This window comes from Micromys minutus (genome assembly GCF_963924665.1).
Source record: "Micromys minutus genome assembly, chromosome: 22".
NCBI lineage: Eukaryota > Metazoa > Chordata > Mammalia > Rodentia > Muridae > Micromys > Micromys minutus.
In genome coordinates, this window is record NC_137957.1 from 40,810,829 (window position 1) to 40,832,822 (window position 21,994).

Here is a 21,994-nt window from a genome sequence, read left to right on the forward strand (position 1 = left end):
TTCACATTAATGAAATCTGTTTCTTAAAGTGGACCAACCATGGAGGGCTTTCAGCTCAGCATGAAGTAGCCTGTGGCAATCAGTAGACTATTACCATAAAGGTAGACAATCTTTTCTCACAGTATTGGCACCAAACAAATGGTGCACAAAAGCATGAAACACACAAATTGATGATACCACTTCATAATTTACTTCACCTTCACAATTAATTAATTCCTCTACACGGTAAATCAAGGCTGCTTCTTTGATTCTGTCTCATGGCACAAGTCCTTGGCATGTCTGACTTAACAAGGGGATCTCATTTTCTGGAAGATTCCAGACATGACTTTGAAATAAACAGGTAAAGCCACAATCTAGGATTAGACTTTCATCTTCCACCATGCTCGAAATTTTATTTTTTGGATGTACTTTATGCACATTTTACATATGACTATTTTGCACACTCTTTCCTCAAATTCTTTTCTAAAACCAGAGCGATTACCTTCTAGTATAATACGTTCAAGGGGGATTATATTTGTTCATAAGTGTTTAATACTCAGAGGAAAATTAAGCTGAATTAAAGTCCTTCAGTATGGACGATTAATTCGGTGAATCTAAAACCTAACTCCCCACGAACCAGAATAGATTTGGACAAGGGCTTGGGAATGACATGCCTCATTTCAGATAGAGAAGGGGTAAGAGCTATGCAGAGAGCTGCAGTCAATATAAGTAATGCCAAAACAATATTCAATTTGTTTGCTAGTTCCTGTAATTATTAATACTGTCTGTTTACTGCCCTAAGTAAGTCTTAAAAGCCTGCTCAGGGCTGTAACAACTTCCATTTCCGTCCTGTTTCAACACCCACAGCGTCTCAGCTGTATAACCAAAGACTGTCTGCTAGACATGAGAAAAAGAAATGCCTAGTCCATTAATAATAATAATAATAATAATAATAATAATAATAATAATAATAATAATAAAACAAACCAAGATACCCCTAAAGGGTTATGTGCATATATTACTTAATGTTCATATGATGGGCCACATTTATGCATTTTTAAACACCTTGTAGGCATACACATCTTTATAGGAGTAGAAGTTTAACCATCTTAATGACCCTCAAAGCTGTAATAACTCAGTCAAGTTTGGGGAAAAGCAATCTGGGAAAAGGAAGCGCACAGCTCCGACTAGCCCTCAGTGGTTTATGAATGTGCTGCAGGTGTCAGTCTCAGCATTCTATCTCAGAGGACCGATTAAGGACACCTATGAGCTCTTAGCGTGCTACATGCTTGTGTCATGTAGGTCTCCCTAAATTTAGGGATCGGTGACATGTGCCGTGGGACCTTTAAAAGCAGGGAAAGGTGAGAAGAACCATGATGTAGCTTTAAGGAGCTTAACAAGGGGAGCAGGTGACACCAGGGGAGGTCTAGGAATGATTAGAAAACTACATTGTTTTCTACACTCGTTCCATCCTCCTCTTCCTCCTCACCTATATGCACACTGAGAAGTTTGCACATGCCTGGTTTAGACTGCACACAGTCCAGGACTCGGAAGTACAACATGCATTTGGTATATCAGCCCCTTTCTATACCCCGACTCCGAATTGACCCAAGTGTTTTTCACCTAAAGTAACAATACTACACAGCTTGTCAGTCAGCATTGGGAAGGAAGGGCATGCTCTCGCTAAGCTAAGCGACCGAAGCAGCTAGCTAATAAAGGGTCGTGCACAGGATTTAAACGGCTTATTGAATGATTAGCAGGAAAAATGATCTCCATGCCATCAACATAGCAGATTCTCTAATTAATCACAAATACCGATATTCAAGCGGAATAACATGTCTCCGGAATCCAGATTTAGCTGGAGCGTGGTATAAACCTAATTGTATGCTAAGATCACAAATGTATAGGAAAGGGAAAAAAAAATGATACAATGAATGACAGGGAGAGTATAAATGTTAATCTTCTTTCCGAGTCTATAAATAGAGCTCTCACCAATTCATACAACACACATGTCTAATGGATGCACACAGATCCCATTTTCTAGTCGGTGTGTACATGCACACAGCAAGTTCTGTCCTAAAGGCATCCGGATTTTCTGATGCGGTTACATATATAAAGCTGTTCCGTTTCCCTGCAAACCAGGCTGCCTCTGAGCCATGTAAGACACATAAGAAGCAAAGACAGACAAAAGGCAGCTCCGTGGACACAGAGAGCATCTTACCATAAACTGTACATTGTCAAATCCATTAGCCATCAGGTGGTTCTCGTACTGAGGTAGCCCAATGCTTTCCAACCATTGTCCCACTGTTTGGACAGGGCATCTGGGTCCTGCAAGAGGGTGGAGAGGGAAGCGTTTTAGCAGGGAGTAGCCGTCCACGGGGTAATAGCGGTAGTCCTGGGCTGAGAGGTGGCATTGCCACATCATGCTCCTGGGAAAGTTGTTATCAAAGGAGCCCGCCAGCTTGACAGATTAATGTTCTCAGCGAGAGAGCAAAGTCAGAAGTGAAACATAGTTGGCCAGGCAGGCTGTGGAGTATGACTTGATCCTAGCCGCTCATTTCTTACATATTAATCTTTACTACCGACCAGTGCGTCATACAGCCCCCAAAACCAGGCAGAAGAGGAAGGCATAGCAAGCTGTCAGCCTAGGCGGCTCTGCGTTCTCTGTGACTGCTGGAGTACACTCCACAATGAGCAACGCACGGCCAGCAGCCAGAATTCTTTTTATCAAGTACTCCTACACTCATCAGTATGCGGTTCCATGCTCCTCGCTCCCCCCTCGCTCGCTCTCTTTCATTACCCAGCCCGGGCTACACCTCGCATTTTCAATAATAGCCATCAGATAAGGCAGATTTTTTTTTTTTTTTTTTTTTGTCTGCAAGCTGTAAGCCTGCTGCTGCTGCTCCCTCCTACACACCCATCCAAGCGTCAATCTTGAATGACGAGAGCAGTCAAAACAAATGCAGAAAATAGCAAGGCTCAAGCAAACCAAAGCGCCGAGATCGGAATCGGAGCTTCTTCATCCCGGGTTATACGTTACCGGAGCTATTTGTTTTGGGATTTTTTTTTTTTTTTTTTTTTTTTTTTTTACGTTTCAAAAGGCACCGGGAAACGCGAAGCTTGAACTATACCTCATAACAAGGCTCGCCACAGGTCCCCTTTCCCCTTCCCTTCCTCGCCTTTCTCCCTTTAGAAATGTACCAGAGGGAACCGCTTCTGATTGAAAGCCTCACAGTGTAATTATTCTTTTTCTTTTCTGTGCAGTATCAAAGTGAACCTCTCTGGGGATTTTTGTTTCTTTTCCTTAAAAAAAAATTTTTTTTGAATTACTGCAACATATAGAAACTGCATCATAACCTGTAAGCCAAGATAATCCATTCCTTGTTTGTCCTAAACGACAACATGATTAGGTACAAGAAAAGCCATCCCCACTGTGGTATTTATAACCCTATCTACCAAGCATCCTATTCTAAAGTATCTATAAAGGTAACATTAACTGGATAGAGTTTTTTCTTTTAATAAAGAAGAAGAGCCCTAACCAAAAATAATTCAAGAATAACAGATGTAAGTGTGTGAGTTTTACTGAATGGCAGACAGAGTGAGTAATTTATTTAATAATTGAGAGAAACCACAGATTAATAATAGAACCTGCAGAACTGCCTCATCAGAGGAGAGAGGAGAGACTGGAAGAGAACTATCAGAAAGGCTGGGCTAGCCCTCAGCCCTAGGAGGAATCCTTGCCCCAGTATTCCTGGAGGACCACCCCCTTCTGCTTGGATGCCACCTATGACGGGGCTCTCACCCCTCAGCCAGAGCCTCTGTTCATTAGGAAGATATTTCACTTCCTACCTAACTCCCACTCTCTGGCTCCAGCTTTGCCTTTGGAGTCACACAGATTGGGAACAGAGTCTCTTCCACATCAAGTACTTTAAAATTTCAACATAACTTTCACTCTATCCACCCCACTCTGCCCTGAACACACAGTATGTACCCAGCAAATGGTTATTGGGTCTCTGTTTCTTTGCTCAGTCTAGGGCTCTTGGCATATAAACACTGACTCTCAAAACAGAGCCCATGCTTCTCCTATTGCTGACACGGGGTCTCCAAGTTCTAATCCTCCCCCCTCTCTGCTGCTGGTCTCCTCTGATTTTTGCTTTCTTTGTTTCCTGGCACCTGGCCCAATGTAACAATGGCCATTATATTGTTCTTTAGTCCCTGCTATATTTTTAATCGTCTCACCCCCTTTGTGTGTATGTGTGTGTGTGTGTGTTCCTTTGTGTGCATGTGCTGTGTACGCAGGCGTGCACCTATGAAGGTCAGAGGACAACCCGCATGAGTCTGATCTCTGCTTTCACCATGTGGGTCCCAGGGATTAAACCTAATTCGTTGTGACAGCAAATGCTTTCACCTCTTGAGACCTTTCTTGCCCTCCCACCCATGGTATTTAGAAAAAAAATCCCTAATTTATAAACAGTGTCAGAATAATCTAAGACACAGCATTGATAACTCAGCCTTGTTTCAAAACACTGCTATGGTTTCCTGACAAGTTACAAACAAACCCTCAACTCTTCACGGTGTTAGAGATTTTCCTCTGGCTCTACTGGGTCTTTCTGAACATATCTTTACTGTTCTCAAACAGGGTCGATTCTCTGCTGCTCTCTGAAGGAAGGCTGAAATGTGCTTGGGTAGGTTTTCTTACTACCCTACAAGTTTGTCATTTCCCTTATGAAACCTTTTCTACCCCTCAATAGGTTACATCTCTTTCTTTTTTCTCTCAAGTGGCACATTGGAACCTCCTATGATAACAAACATTTTCTAACCTATTGGTCATTATTTGTGTCGGAGGCTTGTTTCTTGAAAGCAGGGTGTGTACTTTCCTAATACATCATGTGCATTCAGTTTGCATGTGATGCTCAACGCAATGGCCTCTCGCAGTCCAAACTACAGAAATCATTTTGTTTTAGTTGGTAGGCGATTTTCTAAAACTATACTCCAAGTATCCGCTTTCTTTATAAGAAAGGAGGTATTGTGGCCCACGGGAGAGGAAGCAGGAAGAATAGAAGAGCCAAAGGTAGTGGGTACCCAGAGCAAAATTGTTTCCCTGAGATGACAGGCCACACTGCCCATGTGAGCTCTCAATGGCTGTGACTAGGTGCATAAGACCTACATAAGATTAAGCCCATCCAAATCCCAACATGGATCTTGGAGGGTCTATGAAGCTCTGCCATCTGCTAAGGGACTTTTGGCAACTGATGTCTGTTAGAGGAACTAAAGTCCATTATCTTGAAGGATGGAGTCCCTAAGAGGCTTCCCATGCCCCTAGCATACAGTCTTACACTCATGCACATTAAACAGACTCTAAAAAAGTGGGTTTAACCAAAGAGCACATGAACCCAAGAAGGCTGAGTAGTGGGGAGATGGGAGGGAGGACCAGAGGGGAGGAAAAGATGGGCTAGTTTTATTCAAAGGCAGAGTACACATACATGCATACAATTCTCAAACAAAACAAGGCATTTTAGTTTTTAAATAAAATTTTCAGGTTGGGGATTTTTTTTTTCTAGCATCTTTACCCTCTCTCACTGAGCAAACATGTCTGGGTAAGTTACATTGTACTTGATTACAATTTATCTCTTTTTGCCTCTTGATCTTTTTCTACTCTTGGAAAAGTTATAGAAGGGCACAGATCAACTGCAGAAGATTGTGATTATGCAACGTGGCCTGCAGGAGAAGATGGAAATAAGATAGGACTTGTGAATGATTAGATCGAAAGCTATTGCCTGGTGAGGCCAAAAGTAAGTCTCATGTACACTGTGTTTTCCTGGTCATCTTATGAGAAGGTAAACAAGCTCTGTAAAAACTGAGTAAGCATAAGAAGAATCTGTTTTTGTTTGGAAAGGCTAATGCTGATTGGGTCACTCTTTAAATCCTATCTCATCTTTTAAAATCCAAACCAGTAACTAAGCACCTAGCAAAAGAAGTGTTTGATTCCTAGGTGTTAAGTCATTGTCATCAAGTGAATGAATGAATGAATGAGTGAATGAATCTGGAAATAGACTGGTTTCTTTTTTTAATGTTTATTTATTTATTGTATATGGGTATACTGTAGCTGTCTTCAGACACACCAGAAGAGGGCATCAGATCCCATTACAGATGGTCATGAGCCACCATGTGGTTGCTGGGAATTGAATTCAGGACCTCTGGAAGAACAGTCAGTGCTCTTAACCACTGAGCCATCCCTCCAGCCCCTGAGGCTTTGGTTTCTTAATAAATAAAAAGGAAAAATAATTTTAAGACTTAGACTATTGTACAAAAACAGCTCAGAGAGATTACTGGTTATCACCCATTTTAAAGATCTTTATATGAAATTCCCAAATTCTGTTATTTTAAATTTAATTCCATGAATTTTATTTAATACATCTCATATGTTAGCAAAATATAGGAAAGGAGTCAATTAGGAGATGGTAAGATGGGAAAAAGAGAGAGAGGAGAGACAGAGATCCAGAGTCATGTTAGTTCCTGATCCTATTTGTTTTCTCATGAGTCAAACTTCTAAAGAATCCTGATTTAGGCCTGAAAATCACATTTTTATAGTGTCTAAATATATTCCTCATTTCACTTAGAATACTTTCCTGCAGTCTTGGAATTCTTACAGCATATTACTGGGCAGGCACCTTAACTCTGCTAGGACCTCTGTAATCTCTCAAAGTGAGAGTCCAAAAGGGAGAAGAGGGCATGAGCTCGGGCCCACTGTGTCCTGACTTGTCAATTATTGTCATTTATGATGAAAGAAACAAAAGCCCAAACTGTGATGGGACCAGGGGCTTTCGGGTGGCACAGTCTTCTGGAGACAGAATTCTAAGGGGCTCCATTCTCAGAAACAAGTATAATCGATCAGAACCAGGTTAATCAGAACAAAACCAAACAATTTCCAAATTACCCTCCCCCCAAACCACTGGAAGGTTCTACAAACGATTCTAAGACTGCACAACAGAATACTTATTTAAAACAGTTTTAAACGGTGTGATCGGAACTCTGGCTGGCTGGTGATGGCTGGCTCCCACCTTCCTTTGGATCGGAGCTCTCGCCACAGACACTCTTGGTACGAGCACAACCAGGGCATTGCCCACATTTTTTTTTCTTAGTTCCCAATCCGTAGATAAGGCATCTCATCGAGACCAGCTTTTCCTATCTCCTTGAAGTTGCAGAGGACAAATTCCCTGTGTGAACGGCTGACAAATCAGGAGCTTCCTCCACCCACCAAACTCTCAGTCATGGGGTAGAGTCTAGATTGAGAGCAATGGGAGCACTGTGCACTTCCAGGGGATAGGTTCCAAGCTCAGCAAGGTAAACAGAGAAGACAAGGCCCGAGCCACGGTCTGCTGCTAACAAGGAAGCTTTTGTCTACGGGGAGAGTCATTCGTTAAGACTATAAAGTTCTAAAGCTTTCCCCAAAGATTACCTTCATCTCAAACAGAAATCGAGGACAAGGATATTATCAAAACCAACAGAAAGCCAGACAGGGTGGTGTATACCTTTAATCCCAGCACTCCAGAGATGGAGGCAGGAGGATCTTGAAATCTTAGCCAGCTTGGAGTGCATAGGAAGAGTCTGGGTTAAAGTGGAGGCGGGGTGGGAGGGGATAAAGAAAAAGCTTTGGGTGCTAAAGAGCTAAGAGGAGGCTAGTGTACTTCATTCAGGGAAAAAGTCAAAGTGCACCCTAGTTTCAGAGAACCAGAGAAAGAGAGTATTAAGCGCCCTCTGCTATCAGAACGAACTTCAAAGCCTGGTTTTAAAAACTTCTGCTCCAATTTAATTGGACCAGACTGCGGAACAATTTGTACCTCGGGGAACTGAGAAGAGAAAAAAAAAGACACTAATGTGACGGTCTGGTGATTTAGTGGGGCTTTATAGTTACATGTCAACCTGTGATAGCAGTTAAGGTACTAGAGTCGACAGAGATGGGGGCAAGATGACAGCGCCTGGGCAGGTAACCTCTGTGCGTGGATGCATACACTGTGTTACAAGTGGAATATTACATGGCAATGAAAAGAAGGAAGACCAGACAGTATGCTGCAACACTAATACAGTTTGGAGATGTCATGCTAGGTGAAGGAAACCAGCCAGAAAAATCAGGTGCTGGATGCTCCTGTTCCTGTGATGCAGAGGACATAGAGTCAGGAAGTAAACTAGGAGCTCCCTAGAATTGGGAAGGGCAGTTGGGGGGCAATGTAGAGTCACTATTAATGGACCTGGGAGTCCTTATGAAAGAGATGGAGATGTTTTATACCTGCATATAGAACCAGCTATCAACTTCTGTAAACACACTAAAAACAAAAAAACAAAACGAAACAAAATGAAACAAAACACTGCATTGTGCATTTTAAACTGGTGAACTGAATAGTAAATAAATTATGTCTTAACAGCTTATGGCTACTTAATAATAAAATGTAAAAATAAAATTACATTTTTAAGTTCACAAAAAATGGCCACACAGCTGTATATAAGTAAACATTGATCATTTCACACATGATACACATCATATATACTGCTGTTTTGGTGCCATGTTATTTTCCTCTCATCTTTATTTTTCTTGGTTGTCCCTCCCCTATCTCTTCCTTCGGTCTGTGCCATCATTAACTTTGTAAGGGGATTCATACCAACAAGCTAGGATGCAAATTCACATATATCTCCTCACATACATATATTCACACACAAAGGCTGGTATATTCAGATATACATAAAATATGTGGGCAATTTCGACACTGTTTTACAAAAAAAAAAAAAAAAAAGGAGTCATGTCACACTTGCTTTCGTGAGCCTTACTTTTCTGCTCCAATAATGTCTTATGCAAATTCTATTAAAGAAGTTATTAATTCTAATTTAGTATTCATTTTTTTAACTTTAAAAATAACTACATGGGGTTGGAGAGATGGTTCAGTGGTTAAGGGTATGTGCTCTTGCAGAGGACCCAAGTATGCATATAATATATGCATACGTATATATATATATATATACACACACACACACACACACACACACACACACACACACACACACACATACATATATTATGACTGCATAATAGTCCATAATGTGGATTTGACACAGTTTAATCAGGTTTTTGTTTGGCCTAATATCTCTAGGATAATTTATTTATTCTCTTTTACCTTTCAGACAGCTGAAGGCCTACATGCAGTTCTGAGAAATAGCCACGAGGGAGATTACATGGCACTTTACCCACACACCCCTAGTTTTTCATGCAATAACACAGGCAGGTAAGTGACACTGTAACCACCGTTCGACGTCATTCAGATTTCACCAGTTTTACACACACACATTCCTGTGTGTTTATTCCTGTCCAGCCTTATTGCGGGTGACACATCACGTGGCCACCATTGCAGGAACGAGAATCTCAGATACCCTTTTATGGTCCCAGCCATCACTCTCCTTGTATTCCACATCTCCTGGCAAGTAGTAATCTGTTCTCTGTGTCAGTCATGTGTGACTTTAAGAATGATTCGCAGGTAGGTGACGCATGCAGCACAGTGTATCTGTGGGGAGTGTTGTTTCTCACTCGGGGTCTGTCCTTTGAAACTCTCACCAGTGATCTGTATCAACAGCACAGTCCTTTCGATTACTATTATTTTGTGGCATGGATAAATCAATTTGTTTAACTTTCCATCCATTTTTTCCCAGAGGGAGGATACCATTAGCCGAATATAACATTCTCTAAGTCACTCTATGTCCTCTCAACTCTGGTGACATTACAGTTTGGTAACCTACCTTTTCTTCTCTGCTTCTCCTATAACCAAATGCTTTGCTGGATGCTTTTTACATACCTCTCTACCCTATTGTGAACCAGTTCCTACAGTGTATTGGCACTCATTAATTGTACCCTAGTCAGTTTCTAACATGTCCTGGTAGTGTTTTTCTCCTGTTTAACAAATCATTCATTAGTTAAGTCCAACCTCTTCACCTTGGACTCACTGTATTTACCTTGGGCTCTCTGTTCTCATTTCTTTGTGGCTTTGTTACGCTATTTTCTGACACTATTTTAATTGAATAAAAATGAAACCATGTGAGCTCCAGCTAATGTGACACTTTGGGATAAAGGTATAGCACTGGATGCCTGTGTTAGAAATGAAGAGTTTCAGGTCAGCACGTGCTTAGGAAATATGAGCAAAGAAAAAGAAATAAACTCAAAGAGAGCAAATGCCAGAAAATAAAGATCACCAAGGAGACAAATAAAATACAAAACCAGAAAATAGGTAGAGAAAAATAACATCACCGAAACCAAAAGTTTCTTTTGAAATGATCAGTGAAATTGAATAGGTTTATGTCAGTAAATTCAACCACTCAGGAAATGGACAAATGTATTGGAAGATGAATTACTGAACCTCACTTATGGAAAATTCCATAACTGGAGAGTTCTCTGATTATTAACTGTTTTATATTCATAGTTAGGAAAGCCAAGGACTTGACAGCTTGAGAGGAGAATTCTACAAAATATATGAGAAAAATGCCAATTCTGCACAAAAACTTCAGAAGAATGGTGTTAGGCCACCATTAATCCAACTCCTCAACCAGACAGAGGCTGTAGCCATATGAGAAAACAACAGTGTGTAGACCCATGTCCACTGGGCATAGCTAGAGAGATTCATAACCAAATCATGGAGAACATTCAAGCTAATACAGTTTAATCAAACACCTCTGGAGATTCCCAAAAGAAAAATAAAAATAAAACGTGTCCAGATTGGAAAGGGGAAAAAATGTGCTTCTGTTGATATATGACACAATTTTCTATTTGTAAAATTTTATGAGACTTAGGTCAAGTTTACTAGAGTAAGCGAGTTTAACAAGATTTGGGAATACAGGACCAATATACAACAACCACATTTTTTATAACTAAACATAGTTAATTAAACTTTAAATAAAAATCTACATAACACACAACACTGCTCAGACACTATGAATTTTTTTAGAAGTAAACACATCAAAAGATGTGAGGGACTTTATATTTAAAGTTATAAAACATGACTGGGCATTATTCAGCATTATTAACACACTTGTTCTTTCCAAATGCCTCGATACACCCAATTGAATCTTAATAAAAATCCCAACCAGTGTATTTGGCATGAGAAGCTGAATTTCATGTGAAATGTAAAGGATCTAAAGAAAGCAAATGGAAGTTATAATGCTTTAAAGGAATTTGATAATCAAACTTCAGCAAAAACTTTAGGTTCTGCCCTTCAACATGTACGATTAAGAAAAGAATATGTGAATATTCATAAGTCATATCTGATAGCAAACTTAGGTCATGCATTTGTTTACACACACACACACACACACACACACACACACGTATGTAGTTAAACTGTCAAGACTCAGTGATTAAAAATATAAATAGATGTTGAATGGAAAGAAGAGTTAAACAGGGGTTTCACCAGAGATGGATGATCAATGAAACATGTGAACGGATTAAACGCTAGGAGAATGCAAATGAAATCTACAAGGCGGTCACACTCATTAGAATGCCCAAACCATGTCTCAAAAACAAACGAACAAGCACACAAACACAAAACAAAACAACTCAAGTGCCTGAAGTGACCACGTCTGAAAACATCAAGTGTTGACAATGGCAGAGGCTAACTATGACATGGATAGAGTGTAATTCTGAGACACTGCTGGTGAAGCGTGAAAGGGCACAGCCACCAATGGTGACCATTTCTAATTGCTGGACTCCACCTGGAGGAATGAAAGCATATGCCAGGCGGATACTCACAACCAAGAAGTCACAGCGGTCTTCTTTGCAATTCGAAGCAACAAAAGCTGCTTGGAATGTCCGGCAGTCGGTGAACGGACAAGCCATGGTATGTCTATACAATGGATATTTTTCAACAGCGAGCAGTTGAAACAGCACATGACTATCAAAATAACTCTGCAGTGCAAATACAATGCACATGCCTCACCTAAATAACACGTTCGTTTCGATTCCTTTTATTAAGGTCCTAGGTAGTGCAAACTCTTCTCTCATGACAAGGAAACAAACCAAGCCAACCAAGCCAACAAACACAAACAAAAGACCCAAATAGATTGACAGTTCCCTGGGAGCAGGAGAAAGAGGGTGGGAAGAATTAGGTATGAAGGAATGTTGGGGATAATGTAGTGGCCCATGTCCCTGGTTGTTGGAATGACCTCATAGATATAGTCATCTGTCTAGCATCAAACTATACACTGAAGCACATGCTGTCTCTTATGCATGCATATGTTTGGGAAGAGAGTAGGGATCTTCCTACTTCCACCTTTGTTTCTTGAGACAAGATCTCACACTGGACCAGGAGCTCATTGGTTGACTAGAATTATTAGCTAGCAAACCCTAGGATCCTTCCATCTTTATCCCATGGGGTATCACAGGATCACAGTCCTGTCTGGGTCTTTATGTTAGTGCCAGCTACCTCAGATCTGCTTTCTTGCACAGCAAACACTTTACCAGCTGACATGTCTTCTCGTTTCTGTGATGCGCACGCAGCCTTTTACAAATTGAGTAGAGACAAATATGTTGGCTTTGATTTTTTTTTTTCAAAGATGTAAAATAGGAGAAGGAAATGAAGCGTGCAGCCCAGGGCAAGTGAGGTTTCTTGGAGCAGTCAGGGGACGTTTCTGTGAAAACCTGAACAATGATCTGAGTGCAGGAGATGCCAGGCTGATTTCCAGGAACAGAGACACAGGCAGTAGAAACAGCATTCTGTCCTGAATGCCAGGGTGGTACCAAGTGGGAGGAGCCAATCGGCTCTTAATAGGAGTCTTGCTTTCTGCCCCATCCGCATCCAAATGATGGATGGATTCTCTTCTCACTCCAGACCTTGGTCCAGAAATGTAACAACTGTACTAAAATAAAGGCATGATTTCAGGGTAGTTTCTTTCTTTTTTTTAAATTAGTTTCACTTTTTTAAACAAGGCAACTAGAATTCTGATTATTTTCAGCCATCTTTTAATTAGCTTCTCATTAATTAGGCAGGGGAGAGATCCTTTTCTGTGTACTTCATGCATTTCCTCAGCATACACTTTTCCCCCCTAACAAATACTTATAAAGTACTTCCTGTACTAAGCATTTGGTTATGAAATGGGGAAGAGATTTGAACATTCCCGCCTGCTCTTGTGTAATTTAGAACCTCAGGAGAACATGAGTTTGTGTCTGAGAAAAGAGGCCATTGGGATAGAGGGATTAAAATCCAGAAACACGATGTATTATTGTGAGCCCCCCCCCCAAAAAAAAAGAGAGAGGAGAAATTGTCTTAGACAAAACATTGTCCGCTTTAATAGGTGTCATTTAGTAAAAGATGAAATAGTCACGGCAGGGAACTACTCTGCCAGCTGTTAATACCTTTACTAATTTAGAAAACAGCACTTGGAGGGAATGAAGAACTTCTAACACGGGCTGAAAAGAAAGGAGCTCCTCAAAAACATCATAAACAAAAACATCATAAAAAATCATATTTGTTAAATACTGAAGTGACAGTCATTTAAGTCATATGGAACAGAAGGGAGCACCTACTATGTGCCCAGACTCATCTATGTGACACAGTCTGAAAGTGTTCCCCAAATGTATTTGCTTGAACTGTCTCCAGCGCGACAGTGTTGTGAGGTCAGGTCATGGCTCCACCAGAATGACCGGCTTGCCTTTGATGTTAGGAAGGCTTGAGGGAGCGGGTTCGCTCCCTTCTGCCACAGAGAGAAAAACCCCTATGCTTTCTGCCCTTCTGCCCTGTGAAGACATAGCCCGAGGCTCTCCTCAGATACAGGATGCCCGCACTTCAGTCGGGCTTCCCAGCTTCCAGAACGGTGAAAGAATCAATTGCTGTTCTTTACAAATTACTCAGCGCTCAGGTACCTTGCTGTGGTAGCACAAGCCATCCGAGGATAAAGCCTTGTCTCGCTGTGTGAGACAAGCAGCAAACATATGCTGAGCGCTTACTGTGGTCAGGGTTCATTGTAGTTCTGCCACATCTGTGAGCTCCTTTTGTTTACACAGCTACCTTATGTGTTAGACCTACTGCTAGCATGGCCTTTCTAGGGAAGGAAATAAGGCACGGTAACATTATAAATAGCCTGATGTCATCATTTAAGCCTTGAACCTGAAGAACCCGGATGAAGGGTTTAGCGCTCACTCGGCTTCTGGGCTCTGGAAGGTGGGCTGGGACACCTGTCCTTTTGCAGAAGTGGACCCTTGTCTGCATGCATGTCAGCTTGTTTATTTTCCTTGTTCCCACCACCTTTAAACGATTCCTGGCCTCTGTATCAAGCAATGAAAACAAAAGCAGGTTGGAGAGGGCTAAGTCCTGTCCCTTGGGCATTTTTGTTTGACGCTAACAAAGGGCTTCGCTGTGACTCTTAAGATTGCAGCTGCTCTAAGGGCTTAAGCTGCGTGCTCTGAAGGTTTACCACACAGGGCTGCTCACACTGCAGGGTCGAAGGGGATGGCTGCCTCCATGGGACCTGGGATAACAGAAGCTCTGAGCTGAGGTTTCCGAGCCAGAGGTACTTGGATCTCAATCTTGGCTCTTGACTCTTTCAGTATTTGCTGCTGCTATTTTTGACAGCGCCATAGAAAAAGTACCATTCCACTTGGACAAATCCCCGTGGGTATGCTAGATTTTTTTTTTTTTTTTTTTTTGATACCATGAAAGGGGGCACGTCATCTATCTATCTCGCCATATCTGAAGCTGAGATGAAATAACGCGTATGAGAAAGCACGGTGATGCAGAAAGACCATTTCAATGCTGGGAACAAATTATCCTTACTGCTAAGAGACTACACACTTGGGTTTCATTTAGTCCCCCAACCAAGCAGATTGGTCTGGAGCCATCAGGTCTTTTCTTTGCCTCGTTCTCTTTTGTTTTCAGCAGACAAAAAATGCATGGGGTGAGCTGGCAGGTCAAATAACAGAGGAAAGCTAATTGTACGGTGAACTGATCACAAGGCCTGAATGTGTGCTATGCCTTTGTCTTGTTGAACGCACACGGAGAGCCAAGTCTCGAGCACCAATCCGACTAGCCTTTGGCATCTGTCCGAAGGTGTGGCTATAAGAAACAGAATGGGACTGGGAGTGTCTAGAAAAAAAAAATGGTTTATTTTTAAACTCCTAGTCTTGTAAGGGATCAATAGTTCCATTGCATTTCAAATAAAGCTTGGCAATTTTTTTTTTTTTTTTTTAGTCTGGTAAAGAGCACACTGAACTTTTATGAAGGTTATGCCTACATGTGGGAGAGAGCTAGCCCATTCGGTTAGCAAGCAATGACCTGTGTGCATGCCAGACTTCCTGTCGCATATCACACAATTTCCGCATGGGAGTTAGGAGTGAACAGCACTCACCCCTGGACGATGGTGTAGGAACGAACCCAACACTTTTATTTTTATCTGGAAAACGGCACTCTCTTTTTTTTCTTTTTTTCAATCTTAAATGTCCTCTAAGCTGAGACACATAAACTACATAACCATGCTACTTCTGGAGAAATATTAGCGGTGTATGGACATTGAGAAAGGTGATGGACCTTCTAACGACCCAAGGATAGACCAAAACGGAAGCAAGAAGTAGGGGTCAAAGGCCACAGGAGAGGGATTAGTTATTCCAGGAACTCTAAAATGCTGTGGGTCAACAGGACTCAGGATCCTGAAGCCAAGACTTAAATAGGGAGAAAGCTCCGAGATCAGACATTGACGTTTAAATGCTAACCAGAGTCAGGAGCTATGATTTAATTTTCCCTTAGGCCTTACATTTTATTTGAACTAAAAACTTCATAGGATGCTTAAGAAATGCCAGCCTTTACTAAACAGATCTGACAACTTATGCACTGGGGTATGGTCTAAAATAGGAAATGAAATTTAAGCCTAAAATGCTAAAATCTTCTGGCAGACAACAAAATTATTCACATCGGCTGTACCTGACTGGGGGGACAAACAGTAGTTCAGTTGATTTCATTTTGTTTTCCCTTCTTTTTAGGGGATCTGTTGACATCTACCCATCATAGAGAAGAAGGTGCTTAGAACATCAGTGTAGTATACTCAGGTCTTCTCTGTGGCAACCTTTGGATTAAAGCCATGGGTAAAGGAATGGGTCCTGACCTTAAGGCTCTTCTAGGCGGGTAGGAATATAAATATCATAAAGAATGGAGAATACAGTAATAGAAAAGATAAAATGGAGGTGGTATTTATGAAGTGTAGAAATGAAGGAATTAGTTTGGTTTGAAAGGAGAGCTTCCGGAGGCAAACATGTAACTGAGGGCTCTGTGGGAATTTGGGAAGCCAATAGAGGATGCTAGGTGCCCACACGGAGGGATCATCCTGAGTTGGTATGCTTCAATAACTAAGAGAACCATGTTGCTGGAACTCAAAGGCTTTGTGTGTATGTGTGAGGGGGCAGATATAGGTACTGAACTGGTAGGACAGGTGGACAGGTGGGCAGGTGGACAGGACACATTGAGGGACCTGTGCGTTGAGACAAATGCAGCTATTTTATAACCTTGTAACAAACATAAGATCAAACTTTTGCCAATTAAGTATCATTTAGTGCAGTGGTTCTCAACCTCCTTGATGCTACCTACCAGTCTTTTATACAGTTCCTCATGCTGTGGTGACCATAGAATTATTTTTTTTGGTACTTCATAACTGAAGTTTCCTACTGTCACGAACCACAGTGTAAATATCTGATATCCAGGATATCTAATACATGGTCCCTGTAGGGGGTTACAAGGCACAGGTTGAGAACCTCTGACTTAGAGGTAAAATGTGACCAAATGATACAGAGAAGAAATCAGAAATAGGTGTGCACAGGAAACCTAGTACGTTCTCCTCCATGAAGAGCTTATAGATGACCTAACCAAGCACTAGAAAGTCTCTAAAGCAGAGAGGATTCCATATATCTTCAGTCACTTAAAAGCTTCCGTAGTGATTGCATCTGCTGCGTAAGGCACCTGGTCTGCCATTCCCCTATCCCACCCCGCAGAAGAGAATCTGGAGGTCTATTTCTTCCCATAGAGAATATTTTTGTCTAATGATATTGTCTGGTATCAGTTGATATTAGACAATTGATATTTTGATTGATATTTTGATATCAATTGATATTTTGTCTAATATCAGTTCAAATCTAGACAACAGTCACAGCAAATGAACAGTCACTGAATGTTTGGAAGGACAATGCTAAAATTCGTGGTGTCCAGCTATCCTATGCATGAATCACAAAGTGATGAAAACGTCTTATTACACAAGTTTATAGAATACGACTTTGAAGAAAATTCAAGATATTGATGAATATGGAAAGCACTTAGCAAATAGTAGACACTAGACATCCATGAAAATCATAATAAACAATTTATCATAACAATAGCCATATACAGTATAGTACTTAACTATCTATAATCAATGTGATGCATATATTCACAGTAATAATCACTTCCTGAATTGGAAACAGGTTCATATTTTCGTCTTTCTGAGATAACTGGAAACTTGGATTTTGGAAGGACCCATCACTGAATTCATAAGTTCATTTTTGAGCATTTACTGTTTTGAAGTAGGTATGTGTACGAGTGACTTGTTTTAGTTGCTTGCTTGATAAAGGCAGCTGATAGTTTGTGTTTTCTACTGATAAAAGACTGAAAAATCTTTTTCATCTCAGTGTTAATACTGAGTTGTATTTCCTACTTAATTCTTGCAAAAACAATTGTAAATGGCTGGTCTTCCTTCTTCCTTTCAATCTTAGATTTCTTTGGGTACATTAGAAGGTTTGAGACCATTGATTGTAGCCTCAAATCTATATGGTGGTTTCTTACAATTTCAGCAACTTCATAGATAGAAAAATTCCCCTTTTTCATGTTGAGCAGTGGTTGAAAATTACAGTATAAACCCCAAATAACGGAGGACTAGAGCTGGCTTAGAAGTGGTGAATGAACACGCCAAAGCATTCTTCTCCCAAAGCATAAACATATAATTAGGTAATTTAAAATAAACATTGGGACTCATAGTGAGTCAAAGTCATGGGAGTAAAGAAAAAAAAAAGCTTTATTTCCTGTTTTCCTTAAAAGTCAGTGTCATATTTTGGACCCTGTCTTAGATACTCTGTCCTTTTCCTGACAGTGGTATCAATTTTCTCAGGAGACTATTCCCTTCACTTGCTCTCATTTCTAGCCCTTGGGAAAAGGTTTCTGAACACCATTTTTAGAGTTGGACATAGAGCTCATATGTGGTGAGGAAGGTGGCTTATGAAGGTGACCCACAGATCCTTGCTCTCTGTACATCTCCCCTTCTATTTATTTCTAAGCACCAGAACACCTCAGTTTTATGAAGACATTATTTCCATCATTAGACTACAAAATGTTGACTTCTGGCATCCTAGAAAACCTTCCCTCTTACTGTCTTGATTTTAAAAAGGTGGAAAGATGACCCACATGCCAAGGGACTCAGGAAACTTCCACCCAACAGCCCCTGGAAAATGTGGTCCTCAATTGAACTGCCTAAAAGGAATTCGGTTCTGCCAACAAGCCTTTAAGTGAGCTAGTAAATGGCTCTTTCCCCAGTGGAGCCTTCAGATGGGCTCCCAGTGACTGCCAACACATTTGATTAAAACATTTTGTTTGGAGGAGATAGTCTGAAGAAGGAACCTAGTTAAGCAATGCCTAGGTTCCTGGACCATGGAAACTTTGAAATTAAAAACCTGCATTATGTTGCAATGTTATTTTTGTGATACATTGTTTTAAAAAAGCAATGTGTAAGTAACATACTTCTGGCTGTTAGTCTAGATGTTTGACATGATCTAAATAAGAACAAGGAGGTAAACATCAAACAGGAGAATCCTACTGTTGCCCTACTGCTGCACAGGAGGAGACACTGAAGCTGTAAAGGTGTAAGGCAGGTGGTATAGTCTTTGTTGACCCACTTGGGATCTGAGATAGGAGGTAGCATGGTTGAGTGTAGAACCGAGGGATGAAAGGGATGGGGTTCCTAAAAATATCATAGAGAGCTCGGCAACAGGCTTTCCTGGAAACCTGACTTCCTTTGGACTTAATGTAGATGTGTGCCTTCTTCATAGTTTGTAACTACAGATAGATACTTGAAGGGTACCCTTCACCCTTAAACTCATTTTAGTTGGAAGATCATGAAACACCATTAAAGGGCATTTTACTTCATATCCTGAATTGATAAACAGCATTTTAACCTCTGTATAAAATGGTAATTAATTGTTGGTATCTCTAATTGACTGGTGGTCAACAAAGGAAGTCTCCAATTCATAAAACATTGACTTTAAAATAAATCAAAAGAAAAATTAAAAAACAACTCGGGAGCATGTAGGCAGTTAATCAAGAGTGAACAGCACAACACTGATACAGTTTTAGAGTCTTTAGATCCCAAGGTCATTGTATATTTTAGTTTTAAAAAGAATAGACAGGGGGCTAGAGAGATGCTCTTCAAGAGGTCCCGAGTTCAATTCCTAGTAACCATATGGTGACTCACAATCACCAATAATGGAATCTGATTGTATATTTTGGTTTAAAAAAGAATAGAGAGCTGGAGAGATGGCTCAGTGGTTGAGAGCTTGTAATGGTCATCCAAAGGACCTGAGTTCAGTTCCCAGCATCCACATCAGGATGTTCATTCACAACTGCCTATTACTTTAGCTCAAGGAGAGCCCATCTGTCTGGCCTCCACAGGCACTTGTTATAACATGCATATACACACATGCGGACACACAGCTTACATGTAATTAAAAATAATTTAAAAATATCTCATACAAAGGAGTTAGTGTTTCAAAAAAACCAATTTACAGATAAATTTGCTGACATGTTGCTGTGTGAAGTAACTTATTTAACCAGGCAGATAACATTTTGCAGTTCTCATGACCATTTAGAAAAGACAAAAATGTTATAATGTGATTGCATTATAGGAAAATTATTATCAGAGTTTAAAACTTTACATATATATATATATATATATATATATATATATATATATATATATATGCATATGTTTCCAATTTGAAAATGTATATTCCATTTACTAGAATTCTGCATGGATTATTTTATCTTGAGCTTCTATTTTCTTCTTTCTGTCTATGTGCATGTGTGCACATGTGAGCATCAGTGTGGAAGCCAGACGGTCAGCCTTTGAGGGCATTCTTTGAGCACAGCCCACTTTGTTTTTAGGTGCCTCCCACTATCCTGGAGTTCCCCGAGTGGGCTGCTGGACCAGGATTCACCTGTCTCTTCTCTTCCACGCTGGGATTCCAAGTTCATGTTGTCATGCTTAGCTCTTTTATGTATGTCCTGGGGACTGAACTCATGTCTGCTTTGTGTGGCAGACACTTTAGTATCCCTCCAACTATTCTGCTTTACTCTTTATTTCTCTTGATAAAGCTGGCTTTCCCATGTGGAACTGTTTTTCTTATCAAAATTAATTGTTCTTACCAAAATCAATTGGCTCGAAAAATGTATGTGTTGCATTTTGTTTACTGGCCAAAATATGAAGACCCATTCTTGGCACCCTGTGTGATTTAAGGCACCATGAGGTTTGTCAGTGGAATATATAACAATACAGGAGTGCCTCCCTAACACTTCAGCTACTGTCATATCTCATCTGCTTTGTTTACTATTTACTTTCTATCAACCATGCTAACTTGAAAATAACTTTGGACACATCATTACTGATGAACTGAAGATAGGGAAATTAAGAATTCAGACACTGGCTATGCAAAAATAACAACAAAGGTGCTGTTTTATAGTTTTAGGTATGTCTGAAATAAAATAGTAGAAACAAAAATTTATGAAATCCTGTCACATTCAAGTACTAGTTCAACTACTGACCCCAAGACAGGCATCTCTTCAACTCATTCCTCTTGGCCTTCAAGGACTTAACCTCATATCAGATAATAAATACAGTGCTTTAGCATGACAAAAGAATACTAAGGGGCCATGTAGAAAAGGAGGCTAGCAATAAAGCCAACCTTAGGTTGTAACATTCATCCTGAATCAAACATACATTATGAATGCCTTGGAGAAGATATTAGTTTAGACCTCAGGGCAGCTATCGTCTTAAGGAATTGATGCTGAATAGACAAGCAGTATATCATTTACCTTAACAAAGAAGCTGGAACAGTATCATGCATTTGTTCTCCTCCTGTCCTTGATTCAAGGTAGTGTAGTAGGTAGTAGCCATCTAACCACTAAGTCAGGACTGAGAACTTTACAAAGTAAAGTGCAAGGTGTTAGAGGTGTGACAATGTGAAAAACAGTGTGGTGTTATCTGTGTGACAGTATGTAAGGTCTCAGCACATCTGTATCCTAATCTACAGGGGGATCAATCTGGATAGCTACATCACATGTTGTTGAGTTATTCAGTTAGATAATAATTAGAACAGTGTTTGATACAGTAGCTCATACCACATTATACCTTGATGACTGTTATCACTAAATCATTGCCATCATTTGACATAAAAATTCTTCAATATCTGGGCACACTCATTCATAGTTCATTTTTCCTTAGTTAAGAGAAGGCCTTCTATAGGACATGGTAAAACTTCATGTGATAACCTAAAAATTTACCTAAGGAAGAGATAAGGCTATACCACACACACACACACACACACACACACACACACACACACACACACACACACAGAGAGAGAGAGAGAGAGAGAGAGAGAGAGATCAAACCATACTACACAGACACATATTAACACACATACACACCATACTACCTACTCACTACACCTCACAAACATATACACACACCACACACACACACCATGCTACATACACACAAATTGCCTGTCTTCTTTCGCTGTTTCTACTCATATTCTCCTTACATCTCTCATCACTTTTGTCTACTCTCACCAATTTTCCTAATTTCTCATTGTAGTGACAATTTTGGAGTTTTGATTTCTTTGAGAAACACAAGCATAATATAAGACTATGGTTTTGTTTTAATCCCAGGTGTGGGATATGAGACTACTTCTGATTGTCCACAGATG

At 40.4% G+C, this 21,994-nt stretch overlaps 1 protein-coding gene across 16 annotated transcripts in view; it reads right to left on the minus strand.

Moving 5' to 3' along the window:
* Positions 1-21,994, minus strand: part of ANKS1B (ankyrin repeat and sterile alpha motif domain containing 1B) — a gene marked incomplete at both ends in the record, with an annotated part of 1,047,539 nt that overhangs the window by 371,523 nt on the left and 654,022 nt on the right. For 12 of the 16 annotated variants that reach the window (XM_080935868.1, XM_080935867.1, XM_080935866.1 and 9 more), the window contains one exon: positions 2,201-2,404. In XM_080935868.1, the coding sequence (XP_080791994.1) occupies positions 2,201-2,404 (204 nt within the window). Of the gene's footprint in view, positions 1-2,200; positions 2,405-21,994 lie in introns of those variants that run through there. The other 4 variants (XM_080935870.1, XM_080935862.1, XM_080935871.1 and 1 more) reach the window with 2 other exon arrangements.